The 16932-nt window shown below is 47.1% G+C and overlaps 1 protein-coding gene across 4 annotated transcripts in view; it reads right to left on the reverse strand.

The window, feature by feature from the left end:
* The window catches only part of Polr1A (RNA polymerase I subunit RpI1), a 610310-nt gene that overhangs the window by 37422 nt on the left and 555956 nt on the right, over positions 1 to 16932 (reverse strand). For 3 of the 4 annotated variants that reach the window (XM_075882912.1, XM_037432148.2, XM_075882915.1), the window contains 2 exons: positions 12223 to 12415; positions 160 to 379 (listed from right to left, as the gene is read on the reverse strand). The exons of the other annotated variant lie outside the window; for it this stretch is intronic. In XM_075882912.1, coding sequence (XP_075739027.1) covers positions 255 to 379; positions 12223 to 12415 — 318 coding nt within the window. In that variant the 3' untranslated portion in view covers positions 160 to 254. Of the gene's footprint in view, positions 1 to 159; positions 380 to 12222; positions 12416 to 16932 lie in introns of those variants that run through there. 4 annotated transcript variants of the gene reach the window in all.

The raw sequence follows: 16932 nt of genomic DNA on the forward strand, positions 1-16932 counted from the left end.
TGCTATATATATATATATATATATATATATATATATATATATTTTTTTTTTTTCATTAGACATTCGTGAATTTTACTCAAAATGACTTTATTAAAGCGCCATGTTAACTATTCCAAATTGGAGCCTAGCTGTAAGTAATAACACAAGAGGGACTGCAAATAAACAAGCAAAACAGTTTATTAAATGTGTGTGCCAAATGCAGAAAGACCATTTACTGAAATCGCTGTGAACGCGGTACCAGTCCAGCAAAGGGTCTAACGAGAGTGCAACTTGAAGTTGGCAGTCTGGGGCTGCCGCAGCTGCATGCAACCTGTGCCCAGAGGCACCACCCGGCCCACCACAAGACGAGCGGATGGAGAGTTGAGTTGGTCTTTTGTACCTGAAACAATAGTGATCAGTGCAGACGTCATCACATACAGCCAGTGTATCTGTGATCGAGCCCCACAATAATGCACTCAAGCGGAAAAAAAGTAAAGTACAGAGAATGTAATTTGAGCCAAGTAAACAGAACATTCATAACGATTCCTTCCCATATCATACTCAGAACAGGTCTGCATAATGATCGGCCTGCTTTCTCATTTTTTCTTTTTCATAAGTGAACTGCTATAATGCACTATTTAATGCATGCCAGTCTAGTTCAGAAAGATTTCAACTGCAATGTGTGCTGGTACAGTTCCATCTCGCCAACAGCCACCACTTCACTTTTCAGTTCATTACCAACTTGCAGATTTGCATGACTGGGTAAGTCTATCCAGAATCATATTCCTTCGATTAAAATGGGTATTTACTATACAGAGCTTGTTACATGCATTATAATAGCATCATTTCGAGGCTCACTTCAAATAACACTGAAGTGGTTTACGATAAGAAATTTATAAACAGGGCTTCGACAAGTCAACTCGTCTTCTACAAGGATGGAACTGATTTTCTTAACACCAGTTTTGCGAAGTCAAAAATACCGATCTGCAGCAGGAGCCCTTGGATGTCGCTGAAAACCGCTAAACTCAACATTTGTGCCAGTTAAGTATGCAAAAAAAAATGATAATAATAAACACAAAGTTATCTGCTCTAATATAACAGAATGACTTTGTTGTGTAGTGTATAGGGGGCGCTGTCAATGCTATCATCTGTATATAAGCGATTGCCATCAAAATAAAAGGGAGTGGTTCCCCGTCCATGGATCGGTCCGACTTATCACTCGGCGCTTCGCGATACGGTGATAGCACATTCTGGCGCAGTCGGCGAAGCTAGCGAGCTAGCGACGAACCGTTTCCTGCCGTTTTAAGGGGCGTCGCCTACGAGATGGCAACGTACGGACTACCGCCATTACCGCCTTTTCTGGAGACTCCTGGAGATGCGACAATCCCATGGGAGCAGTGGCGCGATGATTTCACAAATTTCCTTGAAGCAACGGGGATGGACGCGCAACCGCCACCACGGAAAAAGGCCATTCTACTGCAATGTCTCGGGGTCGAGGGACGCCATATTTTTCGCACACTGGGCCCAGAGCCGGCGCGGACGCCAGGCACGACAGAAGATAAGACGGAGGCAAGTGGAAGAGATAGTTACATCGAGGCGTTGGGCCTATTGGAGCGTCAGTTCTCAAGCACCGTCAACGTACTGGTAGAGCGACGTCGATTCACTTTACGTCGGCAACTGCCGAATGAGCCTATACGGGAGTTCGTCAGTAACCTCAGACAGTTAGCGAAGACGTGTGACTTCGGGGATTTCTTGGAGGCGGCTCTGCGAGACAGGGTTGTTGATGGAATACGGAGCACTGAGTTGCGACAGAAACTGCTCGTGAAGGGGTCCCAACTTACGCTGGCAGAGGCTGTAGAAATGCTGCAGACGTACGAGCAGGCAGCGGAGGGCGCTGCGGTCTATGACCAAGGGTCGCCACAAACGGACATAGTACAGCACGTATTCCAAGGCAGAGGCCCAGACGGCGACTCGACAGCGACGTCGGTGCGCAAGTGTTACCGGTGCGGCTCTACAAGGCACCTCGCTAATTCACAGGAATGTAAAGCACGGGGGAAACGTTGCTCCAAATGCCACAAGATGGGACATTTTCAAGCGGTCTGTGGCATGAGGAGGGAGCAGAACGTACGGACGGTCCGGAACGACGGCGCTAGCGAAGAAGGCGTGCTCACTGTGCTGGCGGTCAGACAAGTGGAACGACGGACTTTGGTAGTTGACGTCGTTGTTGAGAACGAGCCACTTCAGTTGCTGGTGGATACTGGGTCGTCGGTGTCTATTTTGCCCGACCACGTCTACCGAGACAAGTTCGCCAACAGGTTTCCTTTGACTGCGGCTACAGCGACGCTGCGTGATTTTTCACAGAAGAAAATTCCAGTCTTGGGATGGTTCACAGCCAGAGTTGTACGCGGGAAAAACTCGGCTTGCCTCCGCTTTTACGTTGTTCCCCAGGGCGTGGCATTACTGGGACTAGACGCGGTGCACCAGCTACAGTTGAACATCATCGGTTCTACATTGGAATGTCTACAAGTCACGGCCAGCCCCCAGTCGCTCCCTTCTGAATTGTGTGAGTTTTCTTTTCTTTTCGCTGATAAGTTGGGCTTAGCGAAAAACTTTGTACATTCTGTAAAGCTGCGCGCAGACATAAAACCAGTAGCAGCGAAAGTTCGACGCTTGCCCCTGACGCTGCGAGATAAAGTAGCGGCTGAACTGACAAGATTATTGGATGCAGGCATTATAGAAAGGGTTAGCGCTGCGGAATGGGTGTCTCCTATAGTGGTTGTGCAGAAGAAAGATGGAACTATTCGCCTATGCGTCGATTTGCGCGAGCCAAACAAAGCAGTAGTCATTGATGGATTCCCTTTGCCGCACACGGAGGAACTGTTACATGCGCTGAGCGGAGCAGCATGGTTCTCGAAACTGGATCTTGCTGCAGCCTACCATCAAGTGGAATTAGCCGAAGAGAGTCGCGAAATAACGACGTTTATTACGCACGAAGGCTTATTTAGGTTCTGCAGAGTTTGTTTTGGCCTCGCATCGGCACCTGCCGCGTTTCAGCGAATGATGCAAGAAATATTGAAGGGCTGCAAGGGCGTGTTGTTTTATATCGACGACATTATAGTCTTTGGAAAGACTAAGCACGAGCACAACCGTAACCTTCGCGAGGTATTGCATCGGATCGCTGAGGCGGGGCTGCAGCTGAATCAGAAATGCTTATTCGCTGTCAAGGAACTCTCCTTTTTGGGTCATCACGTGAGTGCAAGAGGTCTGGCCCCACTTAAGTCAAAGGTGGATGCTGTGATGAAAGCACAAACGCCTGCCGATGTAGTCTCGCTGCGGTCTTTCCTTGGGCTCATAGGCTATTACTCTCATTTTCTCCCCAATTATGCAGAGGTGGTGGAGCCGCTGCGACGGCTTCTTCGTAAAGGACAGAAGTTCGTGTGGGACCAGAGCACCGAGGAGAGTTTTTGCAGGGTCAAGAAGATGCTGTCGTCATGTGGGGTGGTGGCCATGTTCAACGAGTCTTTGCCTGTACAAGTGACCACTGACGCCTCGGCATATGGACTGGGAGCTGTGCTACAGCAGGTAGTCGACGGAGAAGTACGTACAGTGGCATTCGCTTCGAGGACACTAACGCCACCAGAACGCAAGTACTCTACCGGGGAACGAGAGGCGCTGGCATGTTTATGGGCGTGCGAACATTGGCATGTTTATCTGTGGGGCCGCAAGTTTGTCTTACGAACTGACCATCAGGCTTTGGTGACACTGCTGTCCACAAATGGGGTTGGAAGACGGCCACTGCGTATTGAACGCTGGTCTGCTAGACTTCTGAGATACAACTTCACGGTGCAGTACACAAAGGGGAGCACCAATGTCGTTGCGGATGCGCTTTCTAGGCTACCGTTGACCCCTGCAGAGGACGACCCTGTGGAGGAAGTAGTTGCTGTGGTTTCCAGCATGATCACAAAGAGTGAGTTGCAGGCAGCGACAGCTGAGGATTCAGTGTTAAATGAGGTGGCACAGTATGTTATGTCCAGATGGCCGGAAAAGGGCTGTTTAGCTGAAAACATAAAATTGTTTTTTCGTATGCAAGAAGAACTGTCGGTTATAGACGGACTATTGTTTCGCGCTGAACGGGTCGTTCCCCCAGCAGCACTTGCTTCCAGGCTGGTCATGATGGCACACGAATCGCATCCAGGCATTGTAAGGACCAAACAACGGTTGAGGGAACAGTACTGGTGGCCCGGAATGGACAGTGATGTTGAATCTTTGGTTAGGAATTGTGCTGTCTGCAAAGCATCAGATAAATCTGCAAAAACTGTAAGGGCCCCGTTGGAGCCAGTGCAGTGGCCCGAGAAGCCGTGGGAAAAGCTTGGAATTGACATCGTTGGGCCGATGGAACGAGCCCCTCCAGAGTGCAGGTTTGCAATCACTATTATTGATTACCACAGCAAGTGGCCTGAGGTGGCATTTGTGTCCACAATAACTGCACAGGCAGTAGTGAAAGTACTCGTGGAAATTTTTTCGAGAGAAGGGTACCCGAAAAGCATTGTGACTGACAATGGGCGTCAGTTCATGTCGACATGTTTTGAGCAGTTTTTACGAGACCGGGGAATTCAGCACTGTGTTACAACATTGTACTACCCGCAATGCAATGGGCAAATTGAGCGGTTCAACCGCGTTCTCAAGGAGTATATGCAGGTTGCGGCATTGGAGCGAAGACCACTGAAGGAGGCAATTTGGGACTACCTGGGTGTTTATAGGGCCACCCCGCATGCAACTACAGGAGCGTCGCCGGCTTACCTGCTGCATGGAAGAAAACCCAGAACGAGATTGGATGTTGTTGGCCTCCCAGAAAGGGAATTTTTTGAGGAGCCGCGTGTCGTCATGGAAAAGTTGAAACAGCGCGTTAAGGAGCAGCAACAACGAACAAAAAAGTACGTCGATGAAAAACGAGGTGCCAGAGCGTCTGTCATTGAGCCAGGAGATTTCGTAAAAGTAAAACAAGGCGGACCGAAGACGAAACACAAGTTTTCTTTGCCGATCCAGGTGAAGAGACGTGTGGGCACGAATTCGTTTCTACTGGCAAACGGGACGAAATGGAACGCATCAAAGTTAACAGTAATTAGTAAAGGAAGGACAGGACAGGCACAGGCACTAGCTGACGCGGTTACAGCGCGACGCAATGCATCTTCGGGGTTTTCCTACGACATGGATCTTCACATAGGAAAGATGGCTCAGCCACAAAACCCTATAGTCGTGAATGAATCGGAAGTGGGTCCATCAGAAGACACCCAGGGAAGCGCTAACCATTCTGACAGTGCACAAACCACGGTAACGGAGCCCATATTAGAGGTTCCCGATCAGCAGGACACATCTCGGTCGCAGTTGGCCACAGCCACAGCACCATCACGCACCAGGCCGGAACGAACAAGAAGAATGCCAACACGGTATCAAGACTACGAGCTGACCTGACTACAAGAACATCAAGTGTGGTGAAGTGAACGTGTGCTGTGAAGTGAGTGCGCGAAAGTAGACTGACTTTAGTTGTGTTGTTAATTTTTATGAGGGGGGAATGTGTTGTGTAGTGTATAGGGGGCGCTGTCAATGCTATCATCTGTATATAAGCGATTGCCATCAAAATAAAAGGGAGTGGTTCCCCGTCCATGGATCGGTCCGACTTATCACTCGGCGCTTCGCGATACGGTGATAGCACAGACTTCTTCAAGCTTAGACAATGCAACAGCGTAAAAATAGGTAAAACAAAACAGGATACAGTGTTACAGTGAAGGAAATGACTTATCTTTTTGGAGCACACATACTTTGAAGCAGCCATAAGTGTTTGTTTTTAGAGCGGAAAAAATGTTAGTTTAGAGTAGCTAATGATGTTTTAGGAGCAAATGTAAAATTTGCCATACACATTAAAGAAGCCCTGGAACACTTTTTGAGCATGGTGAGAAAACGCTGCCAATCAGCAGTAGAGGCTCGTGAGAACAATTGCTTTCTCTTCTCTGAACAAATGAGGCTACAGGCTCGAAAATCCCCAAGTCTCTGGCACAGTATCAGTCATTCGTCGTTACTAGGGTCATCGCAGGAGGCTGCTATAAGTCTAAGCGTGCACGTGTGATGCCAACGGGAAGCTGCACATTCGAAGAAAAGAAGAAAGAAAAGTGCTCAAGGCGCATGATGTACATTAGACTCATTTTAAGCAAAACCTGAAGGAATGAGGAAAATGTGTTTCCTTTAAGAGGATTTCTGTTTACTGAGAGATAAACAGGGGTATATTACTCAAGTACAAAAGCAAACATGTTAGTAGCAATGTTCCATTTAAGCAGCAATTTCATTTAAAAGAGTTTCGTTTAATAGGAGCCTACTGTATTTTCATTCCCTGTGTCATCTTTCCAAGCTTAGCACTTTCAATGGGGCGAGAGAAGACAGAATGCAGTTGCAGTGTGCAACAAATCTTTGTAACTCTGCCAGGGTTCGTACAGGTTCCCCCCCTCCCAAAAAAATCAATGGTAATTAAAGACTTTCGAGGACCTGTGGCAGGTTTTTCAAGAACTTAAAGCGCATTTTAAGTTGTCTTAAATTCTCAAGAACGACCAATTTTTCACACTTGTAGTAAATGAAGGGATATCACAATTATAAAAAAGAAACATATGGTCTTGATTACTTCTCAGATAACCAGACACAATAAATGTTTGTTCTATAGAGAAACCAAAAGAACCAGGATATCGTGGGAAACAACAATAGTTTAGAGAAATTCGATGTGCTACCAGTAACGACAGGGGAAGTAAGGAAAGCCCTAAGAGGCAAAGTCACTAGTAAGGATAAGGTAACAACGGACCTCCTGAAAAATGGTGGAGAAATCTTGTTAAAAAAACTGGCCACCTTATATACGAAGTCTCTCTAGACAGAAAGGGTACCAGAACCTAGGAAGAAGGCCAACATTATCTTAATCCATATGAAAGGAGACATTGAGGACTTGAAAATTTACAGTCCGATCAGCTTACTATCCGTTCTCTGAAAACTATTTATAAAAATAATAGCTAATAGAATTAAAGTTACCTTAGAGTCCAATTAACCAAATGGCCAAGCAGGATTTCACATGGGCTACTCCACAATATACTATATTTATACTCTAAATCAGGTAATAGAGAAATGCGCAGAATACAACCATCCCCTATACATAGTCTTCATAGATTACGAGAAGGCGTTTGACTCAGTCAAGACATTAGCAGTAATTCAGGCAGTGCGAAATCTGGGCATCGAAGAAGCTTACATAATAATACTAGATGAAATCTACAGCCACCGTAGTTCTCCATAAAGAAAGCGACATAATCCCAATAAAGAAGGATGTAAGGCAAAGAGACACGATCCCTTCAATGCTATTCATCGGGTGTTTACAGGAGGTTTTCAGGACCCTAGATTAGGAAGAGTTATGAATTAAAGTTAAAGGAGAGTATCTCGGTAACCTGCTATTTGCTGACGACATTGCATTGATGAGTAACTCAGAGGACAAATTACAGCTCAGGACTACTGAACTGGACACACAAAGCAGAAAAGTAGATCTGAAATATATTATGCACAAAACTAAAGTACTAATGTGCAGCAGTGTTAGCAGAAAACAGCGCTTTGCAATGGCTGGAGAGATGCTGGAAGTTGTAAAGGAATATGTCTACTTAGGGCAGGTAATAACAGCAGAGCCGAACCACAAGAGTGAAATAACTAGAATAAGGATGGGGTGGATCACATCCGGCAAGCATTCTCAGATATTTAATGGTAATCTGCGACTAACCCTCAAGAGGAAGGTATCTAACAGCTGCATCTTGCCAGTACTTATTGACGGAGCAAAAACCTGGAGGCTTACAAAGAAGGTTCCGCTCAAAATTGAGGACGGCGCAGCGAGCGATGAAAAGGAAAATGATAGGTGCAACCTTAAGAGACAAGAAGCGAGCAGAGTGGGTCAGGGAACAAACCAGAAGTACATTTTCGTCCAAACTCGGTATATGATTCGGACTAGTTTTTTGGTGGCGAAGCAAAGCCGGGTCTGTTGCTTCGCGAGGATGATCACCACAGTCTTCATGACTTTTCCTCTGAGGAAGACGCCTTCACCGCTGGACGTTTTACTGATACAAGTTTATGTACACAACTGATTACAATGCAAAAAATGACAGCAAAAAACTATGACCCGCAGTGGGGCCTAAAGCGGTCGTGCCGGTGTCTAGCCGGCAGGCTCCCCTAGTAGCAAAAGACCCCTCGTCTTTTCTCGGGCACTCCTTTTATCACCCCCGTACTTGTTCCCCTTGGTCCTCGTCGAAACCGGACAGGTAGTTTCATGGAAGGAGCATGTGAGGCAGAGGAAGCCGAGGCGCCATTTCTCGGGAATGCATCAGGCAAGCAAGGAAGGGGGTGTCACGCAGAGCCAGCTTCGTTTCTGGAAAGGCGTGTGACCAAGAAGGAAGGGGGCGGGGGATGTCACGCCGAGCGCGACTTTACGCCGAGGTTAAGGATATAATAGTTGAAATCAAGAAGAAGAAATGAACATGGGCTGGGCGCTATTCCCAGGGAAGGCAAACCCATGAAGGGGAGACAGAAAGTTAGGTGGGCCGATGAGATTAAAAAGTTCGCAGGTATAACGTCGCAACGGAAATCACAAGGTTGGGTTGATTGGAGGATCATGGGAGAGGCCTTTGCCTTGCAGTGGGCATAGTCAGGTTGATGATGATAATGATGAATGATTTAATATTTACAAAAGTGGTTGATATTTCTCCAGTATAGGCTTTAAGTTCACCAACTATATTGAGAGCATTCATTGCAGCATTATTGAACTTATATAAAAATAAGTAAATGGATATGAGTGATGTTGATGATTAGCCACAATGACTGCAAGCGGTAAACAGTACAAAGAAAGCTAACATTACACATTGAATCCTTACAACAGCAGTTAAGATTTCTCCAGTATCAGCTTTGTGATTTTCACTAAACATATTCAGAATACTCAGGGTGATGCTATTTTACTTACACAAAGATAAATTAATGCAGTCGAGCCCACATATAACGGCCCCACTTAAAACGAACTTTTGCTTAAAACGAACCATATCTGCGTGACTGTGAAAATATACATTGTTTCAGTGATACAAAATCGCACTTACAATGAATGTCTCCGAGCGCCGCCGATCGGTTACAGCGAATAGAGTCGGCGCTCTGCTGACTTCCCGGGAAACCACTTTCGACCATGAATGAGGCATCGGCGAGGTGCCCATAGATTCTTATTGTTGAACGCCGACCCTGCCTCCGCGCCCTCTAGTTGCCGCTCTCCCCGACCGCTTTTTGTTATGCACCCCTTCGTCCTTTGTCCCCCCGCTACTCTAAGCACCCCGCATCCATCGCCAGACGCGGCCCTTGTTTTCACACTGCCACCTATCTTTGGAAGACCGCTGTCATTCCTGTCAATGCTGTCATTTTTCATTACAATGAAAAAATGACAGCAAAAAACTATGACCCACAGTGGGACCTAAAGCGGTCGTGCCGGTGTCTAGCCGGCAGGCTCTCCTAGTAGCAAAAGACCCGTCGTCTTTTCCTGGGCGCTCCTTTTATCTGCCCCGTCCTCGTTGTCAGTGGCCCTCGTCGAAACCGGACAGGCTCAGCATGCCCTTCGCACGCGTGTGAAAGCGTAAAAATGGCTGTTACTTTGCGTGGAATTTATCACAAAATATCGAAGTCATAGAGGCCACACAACCCCACTGGCACAACAAAACGGTTCTTGTACCACTGGCGCCAATTCTTTGAACACCACTGCGCGCGCCGATCCAGGCGGCCATGCTTAGACCTCTGCGCGCGCAGGCACTTTTTCAATTTTTTATACACTCAACTTGCGCATTTCGCAGACATTTCAAGCAAGCCGACGTGCCTTCTTCCAGTGTGTGTTGGTTTTCATGGTCGCCTTCCCGCCGTATTTTTCCTTATCTTCACTCTATCGCAACTCTTTGCCCTTCTCTCGCAAATGGGCTCCTCTCTTGACACAACTCCTTCGCCCGTCTCCACAGCTCCACGACACCAGCCACGCTGACTCGAATTCAGAAGTTTTTTTTTTTTTCGACTAGAAACGGGCCCAGAGCTGTACCACACGTTCTGGCATGTGTGCTGCGTGTGCCCGTCTTGCTCACTCTGGGTGTGGGAGTGTGGTCAGGATGGCCGATGGGAGGCCTTGCACGCTTTTTCCTGCCGCTCAACAAAACGTCGGAAGTGTGACCACTTGGCTTGCGCATCATCCGCGTGTTAGGTGCTGCATTGTGGAGCGCTTGCTCATAGCTGTTGTTCATTTGGCAGCCAATTTGCCGCTTCGGGCGTCCCGGTATTCAGCTGAGGAGATGGTGAATATTTCGTGGGTGGCGGATACGGCTACATGCGCGCGAAACTGTTTTCGCAAGGTCAACTGTTGTCGGGCCCGATGCTGAGCCTGAAGCTTCCGATGAGGGCCACTGCGGCGGCAATTTGTGGCAGTGCGTCGTCGATTCCGACTTGGGAGAGCGGGTGGGACATCTGTTGGGATGGCTTAATTACGACTGATGATGATGCCAACACCGCGAAACCGTGCCCGGATTAGGGCGTTGTGAATTAGCTACAAGGCAAGAGCGATTTGGAGGAATCGGATTGGGAGATGACGAAACTTTGTAGTCAGTGCCTCATGCAGCTTATGCCACGAGACTCGCCAAGGAGCACGCTGCCGTTTGAAATAACCTCGAGACCGCCCATATCACTTCTGCTTTTCGAAACACATGCATCACGAACATTTTTGGGCAAAAAATTGTGTTTTCACTCACAACTTTTTTAAAAGCTGTGTTTCATTTACTACGAACTTCGTGATACAGCAAACGAATGCTGCGTCAGGCCCAGGTTCGTTATAAGTAGGCTCGACTGTATATATAATTTATGCACTTCTGCAAGAAACGCTAGGCACGGTGTTTTGCAGGTCCATGGCGAGTGCGCGGACCAGCACAATGGCGACCCCATAACATTATAAGTAAAAAGAAACTCGCAACAGGCACATGGGTGTTTTCTTGTTTTTTTTTTTCTCTTTATATGCAGTTTGGAAGGAAAACCTAGAAAGCCATCCGAGGAGTGCGAAGCATTGAGCTTGAGAGGCTAGGTGAGCACGGATTTCGCTAAGCTCCAGGTCTGTCTGGCTGTGTCATACTTCCCAGTGGTAAAATCATGAAAATAAAGCATGAATTTTACGCAGTGACAAGCTTGGTCGATTCAGTTAGCGCTTCTTTCAGCAGGCACTGTACTTCACTTCTTTTTAATGTGTTCATGCTACTTAAACTGAGAATTTGAGAGGTTACCTGGCACAAATGCGGCGCTGGTGTTACGTGCAACTGCTGAGGGGACATTTCTTTATCTCGAGCGTCCTTCATTGCACTTAAGCAGTGTGCTGCAAGTGTTGAGCTGACAAGTGCTCGTTCATGCTCGTCCTGCATGTGTTCTTTTTGTGCGTTTTTTATTATTGAGCAGCAAGCTCGAAGTATCGATTTGCTTGCCGTTCTTCATGAAACGCTCCAATTTGTTACTATTTTGCATTGAATGCTTGTCGTGAAACTGACTTTTTTTTCTTTTTTCGTGGAGCTCTGAAAAAAGAAAAAAACCATGCAGGCTCATGATGCATTACTGCTTTTAGAATGGGGAGTTTGTCATATTCACTCGCTGATCTACCATATTAGTGAGGGCACAATGGTGATATGAGTGGGCACTGCTAAGAAAATTTAAAGACTTTCAAGGGTGGGGAAAAATTCCAGGACTTTCAAGGGCCTTGAAAATGCATTTTTCATATTCAAGGATTTCAAGGACCCTGCTTCGCTCGTCCCGAAAGTAACTCTGCTCATCCTGGACAGATTTTGAAATTCTTCAGGCAATGAATTCAGAGAATCCATTCCGTGGCTATTTGGAAAAGTGTTGCAAGGCCCCTTTGAAGTATGTTTCAAATTTTACAGCCCCAGATTTTTATAACCACTGCTGTACAGTCAAACTTTCAAACCCTCTTTTAAAGTCTCACCCTACTGCACAGTACACTCCCATTTCCACAGTCTGCAAGCAGCAAGAAACCCAAGCTGCAGCGGTGCTCCAGAGTGATCACTGTGTGATTTGTGAGCCTGCAGTGGCTGCGCTTCATCCACTGACAAGCATAGTACATAAAAACTGAGTGGTGGCAAGCTTTGCAGGCTGAGTGTGGTTCATATACAATACCAGCCAGGGTAGCCGACTTGAGAAAGTTCATGGTTGTCTCGAAGGTCATCTGCTGCAAGGGTGAGGCATTGCTCTCCATGGCGATGCGGTTGCATGCACGGTAGCTACCATCAAATGTCATGTAGTCAGCCACTAGCAGCAGGTGCCTCGGATCCACCTCGATGCCGTAGACAGCAAACACGTTGGCCACCTCCTGTGCAGAGCATGTGAAAGCGATTTCTCTCAGACTCTCAGATTTCTCTCACAAGCCACCTCTAAGCGTAGAAATAGAAATGAAAGACAATGAACAGAAAATGTCAATGTGGACAATATTTCAAAAAGTGAACTTGTTTCTGTCAGGGCTGCAACTAAGCACAGGCACAAAAATTTTGCATCTTGTTTTTATGCCTCAATATTCTACCAGGGACTGAAAGAGCGCAAAAGAAGAGGAAGAAAGATTGTCTCGAACAATGGCTATTCGGCAGTGTCAGTTGAGTGCTGGCTTTGCAGTGTAAATAAACCCATCACATTCATAACAGCTTTGGTAGAGCGGTGCTGGGTAATTCGCCGTCTTGGACCCTGTAGCAGAAGACCTTCGAAGAAGCAGACGCTCAGCTGGGCTACCCCCAGACAACATCAGGATGACCGACGACACAGTAATCCCGTTGACGGGCTACGCTGCTGCATCCACCTGTGCCACTGACATGGCACTAGGTGGCCGTCGACCTTAACAACCTAACTACTGGCAGCCTGAACCACGGATATTCTCAGGTAAAACTGATAAAGACGTGGATGCTTGGCTAAAACACTACGGCAGAGTGAGCCTCAACTGTGGATGAGGGGCACCGGCAAAGCTCGTGAACGTAGTATTCTTCCTTGCCAGGACCGCTTTGCTTTGGTTTGAGAACGATGAATATGTGCTCACCACTTGGGATGTATTTGTTGAAGAACCGAAGGCCTGCTTTGGGGACACCGAGTTCTATTGAGCTGAGCGAATTGTCTCACATAGGGCTCAGTTGCCCGGCGAAATGAGCACGACCAGAAGGATTTAAGCTTTACGGGATTGTCAACGCAAATATGTCTGACGAAGATAAAGTCGGCCATTTGTTAAAAGGCGTCACTGAGGACGTGTACAATTTTCTCATAACGAAAGAAAACTTGAACACTCGTTCTGCTTTCAGGCGGCAATTTCGTGCATTACAGGCTTTGAAGACCCGGAGAATTTTACCCAAGTTCGGGCACTTGGACAATGTTCCCACTGTTGCAAGTATGGACATCGCTGCCTGCGAAGACATTTCCTTCCTCGTACGTCGGGTAGTTCACGAAGAGCTCGCACGACCTCAAGCAGGTGACGCTCACCACAAATGCTCATTCCTGCGTGCCCCGAAGCACCTCCCTACTGGATGCGAGAGCACCACGTCAAAAACCGCTCGCGCACAGAAACTGCAGATTTTAACCCGCAGCTTCCGTCTTCCCCACTACCGGATGTCCTCATTTCAACGCATCGCTGCGAACCTCTGACCGTCGTCAGCCAGGCTTCTACCAGAAGACTACTATCCACCGTCACAAAATGTTTCTGCAGAGCACCACCTGTCTCCACTCACTTCTGCCACTTCTGCTCCTGCTAATATAAGCCAACCTGCTAATATAAGCCAACATGTCCCCATTTGCTACACATGTGGTCTCCCAAGGCATATTTCATGCTTCTGTCCCATCTGGCCACCTGTGTCACCACGTTTTTCGACGTACCCGGCTCGTATGCACGAAACCTGAACCACTCACCCAGTTGACCACGGTCCCCGACAGCAATAGACTAACAAATCATGCAGCAAGTCCCCCGCATCTGATCGAAGCCTGATGGCAGCTCCGACACATTCCCGCTGGTCGCCGTTTCCGCATCCTCTGTCGCCTTCCCCGCATCAGCTGGAAAACTAGCTGGTGCGACCGATGGCGATGTGGTTGCGTGACGGTCAGTTTCGCCAATTCTTCCTTCTGCTGTGATGTTGATGAACAAAGTGCGTGTGTGTATAGACGCTGTAGATACTCTTGCTTCTGTAGACACTGGTACTGCTATTTCGGTTATGAGTTTTCGTTTCAAGCATCATTTCTTGGGTCACAAAGTTGTGCTCGCGTGGGATCGTAAAGAAACTGTTCGTGGAGTTGGAGGCGGAGCATTACACCTTGTTAGTATTTGCTCAGTTGTACACACGATTGGTGGAAGAAATTTCCGAGTTGAATTCACTGTACTGGCTTGCGCAACTCATGACATCATTTTAGCAGGGGTGTGAGTGGACTTTCGTGTTTTGGAGCAGCTCAGGGAGCAGGAATAATGCTGCTTTAGAGCAGCTTTGGCGCAGTAAAATGGGAGTACTGGAGAAGGTTCGGAGCACCGAAAGATGTGTTTCGGAGCAATGCAAGTTCGTTTTGAATCTTTCTAGGGTCAAACGTCACTGTCAATCGAAACTATTCCTGATAAAAAAATTCCTAGGATTTCCACTAATATTTAGTACTAATCAGCTGACCAGACTTACTATCCACAAATGTGTGTGTGTGTGTGTGCGTGTGTGTATGCATGCGTTTGTACTTCCATCATTAAACATCACAGTTGACAGAGAAATAACTGAAGAAACAAGGGACAAGCAATGCTTATCATGACTAGATATTCACGGTGCACTTCGTAAGTTCGTTATCCCCACCCTAAATAAACAAGCTACTCTGCTCATCTGTGCTCAGTCTAGAGCGAAGTAGAGATGAGCAATTCACAAGACAAATCCGCGCAGATGCTACAGCAAGTCACTTGGAAGCGACGGCATGAGCAGCATAAGCGCGGCACTGCACGCAACTAACCAGGAGATGATCGAGTGCACGCAACCACTACGTATTTCAATGAAACTGTCAGTTGTCACCTAATATAGGATCGCGAAAGAGAAGCGCACATATGTGTCAGGGAAAACCGATCCGTTCTGTCGCTATCTCAGTCACTGCGTATCCCGGACCTTGTAATAGTTTCGAAATGCTGCTTCGCCACTGCGTGCTATCAAAGACCATGCGGGAATGTGAGCCCAGTATCTTTCCGCACTTTGGCGAAAAGGAGGGAAGAAGTCTTTGGTGCATACTTTGGGTGGCATGATCATGCCGCTTTCCCGGCGGGTACTAATTATTGAGGTTTTACTCATTACTGAATGATTCACTCATGTTGGTACCACCACTTTTGTGCAGAAACCACGGCGATAAGAGCCATGAGGCAAGCACTACCAAGCTCCATGAATGAACCGAATTACGTGATCATGATCGAACATGTCATTGAACTACATTAGATATAGTTGCGGCCACGTCCTTTGTGTGGCCAACGCTCGGTGTTGTTCGGTCAACGATAATATTCGGCTAAATTTGGCAGTTTACGCTTCCCATCGACAATTATCGAGGAAATTGCCGTTTATGCATAGCCTGGCGCAGTAGGTCAGATTGCCGCAGAACGATGCAAATGGCGCAGCACTTCCACCCCTGTTTTAGGAATAAACCTCCTTAGTGAATGCGGCACTACGCTTGACTGTGGAACTAGAGAAATTCTTCTACAAAGTACGTTGCACACTGCCACAGTTGACGATTTTCTGACTCTCCCCATTGACATGCTTTTGTTGTCTGAAGATGTGACGATCTCTAGTCAGACAGCAGTGTTTGTTCTCGTATGCTCTTCTCACGTTGACTCGGGATCCTGCACTAGACTTGTCGAGCCCGATCATACAAACGTTATTAAGAAGGATGTGCTAGTCCCACAGTCTATCCTTACAACGATCAACGAACATGCGTGTTTGTGGGTGCTCAACGCAGCCTCAGAGCCTGTCGTTCTACCAACCGGATTTAATCTGGGAACATTTGAGAAGCAGACCACAGTTGATGTCAGAATGGTCACAGAATCTCCAGCCATCAGTCAGACTGTGCCTGACTACTCAGCCGAGATGATCAACATGATCAGCATGATCAACAAATCATTGCTTTCTACCAAGCAGTATGTCCTTGAGGAGGTGCTTGCATGCTACGAGGGAGTCTTTAATTTCGCTCAAGATAAACGTTGTCCCATGTTGCCCGAATCCCGTAGGCACCACCGTGTCAACACAGGAGATGCTACACTGACACGCCAGAAACACTATCTCATATCCCCATCGGAAAGAAAAATGATCCCCGACAAGGTCAACGACATGCTGCAGAAAGGCGCTATTCAGGAGTAAAGCAGTCCCTGGGCAGCTCCTGTCATATTGGTAAAAAAGAAAGACAACTCTTGGCGATTTTGTGTTGACTACCGCCGTCTCAACGCCGTCACAAAGACGTGTATCCGCTACCACGCATTGATGATGCTGTTGATTGTCTGCAGTCGGCCGCATACTTTTCGTCTGTCGACCTAAGGTCTGGATACTGACAGATACCAATGCATCCGTCGAAAGAGAAGACTTCTTTTGTCACGCCTGATGGGTTGTTTAACTTTAATGTTATGTCGTTTGGCTTATGTAATTCCCCAGCTACCCTCGGGCGATTCATGGACTCCATCCTCCGCGGTCTCAAATGGGAGATATGCATGTGTTACCTCGACGACGTAATTATTTTTGGCAAGACATTCCATGAGCACAACCAGCCGTTTAGCATTGTTCTAGATTGCGTCAAACAAGCTGGTCTCATTTTAAATGCAAAGAAGTGTCATTTTAGCGAGCGCTGAGCCCTTGTGCTCAGATATCT

This window comes from Rhipicephalus microplus, unplaced genomic scaffold, assembly GCF_043290135.1.
Source record: "Rhipicephalus microplus isolate Deutch F79 unplaced genomic scaffold, USDA_Rmic scaffold_14, whole genome shotgun sequence".
In the NCBI taxonomy this organism is placed as follows: Eukaryota; Metazoa; Arthropoda; class Arachnida; order Ixodida; family Ixodidae; genus Rhipicephalus; species Rhipicephalus microplus.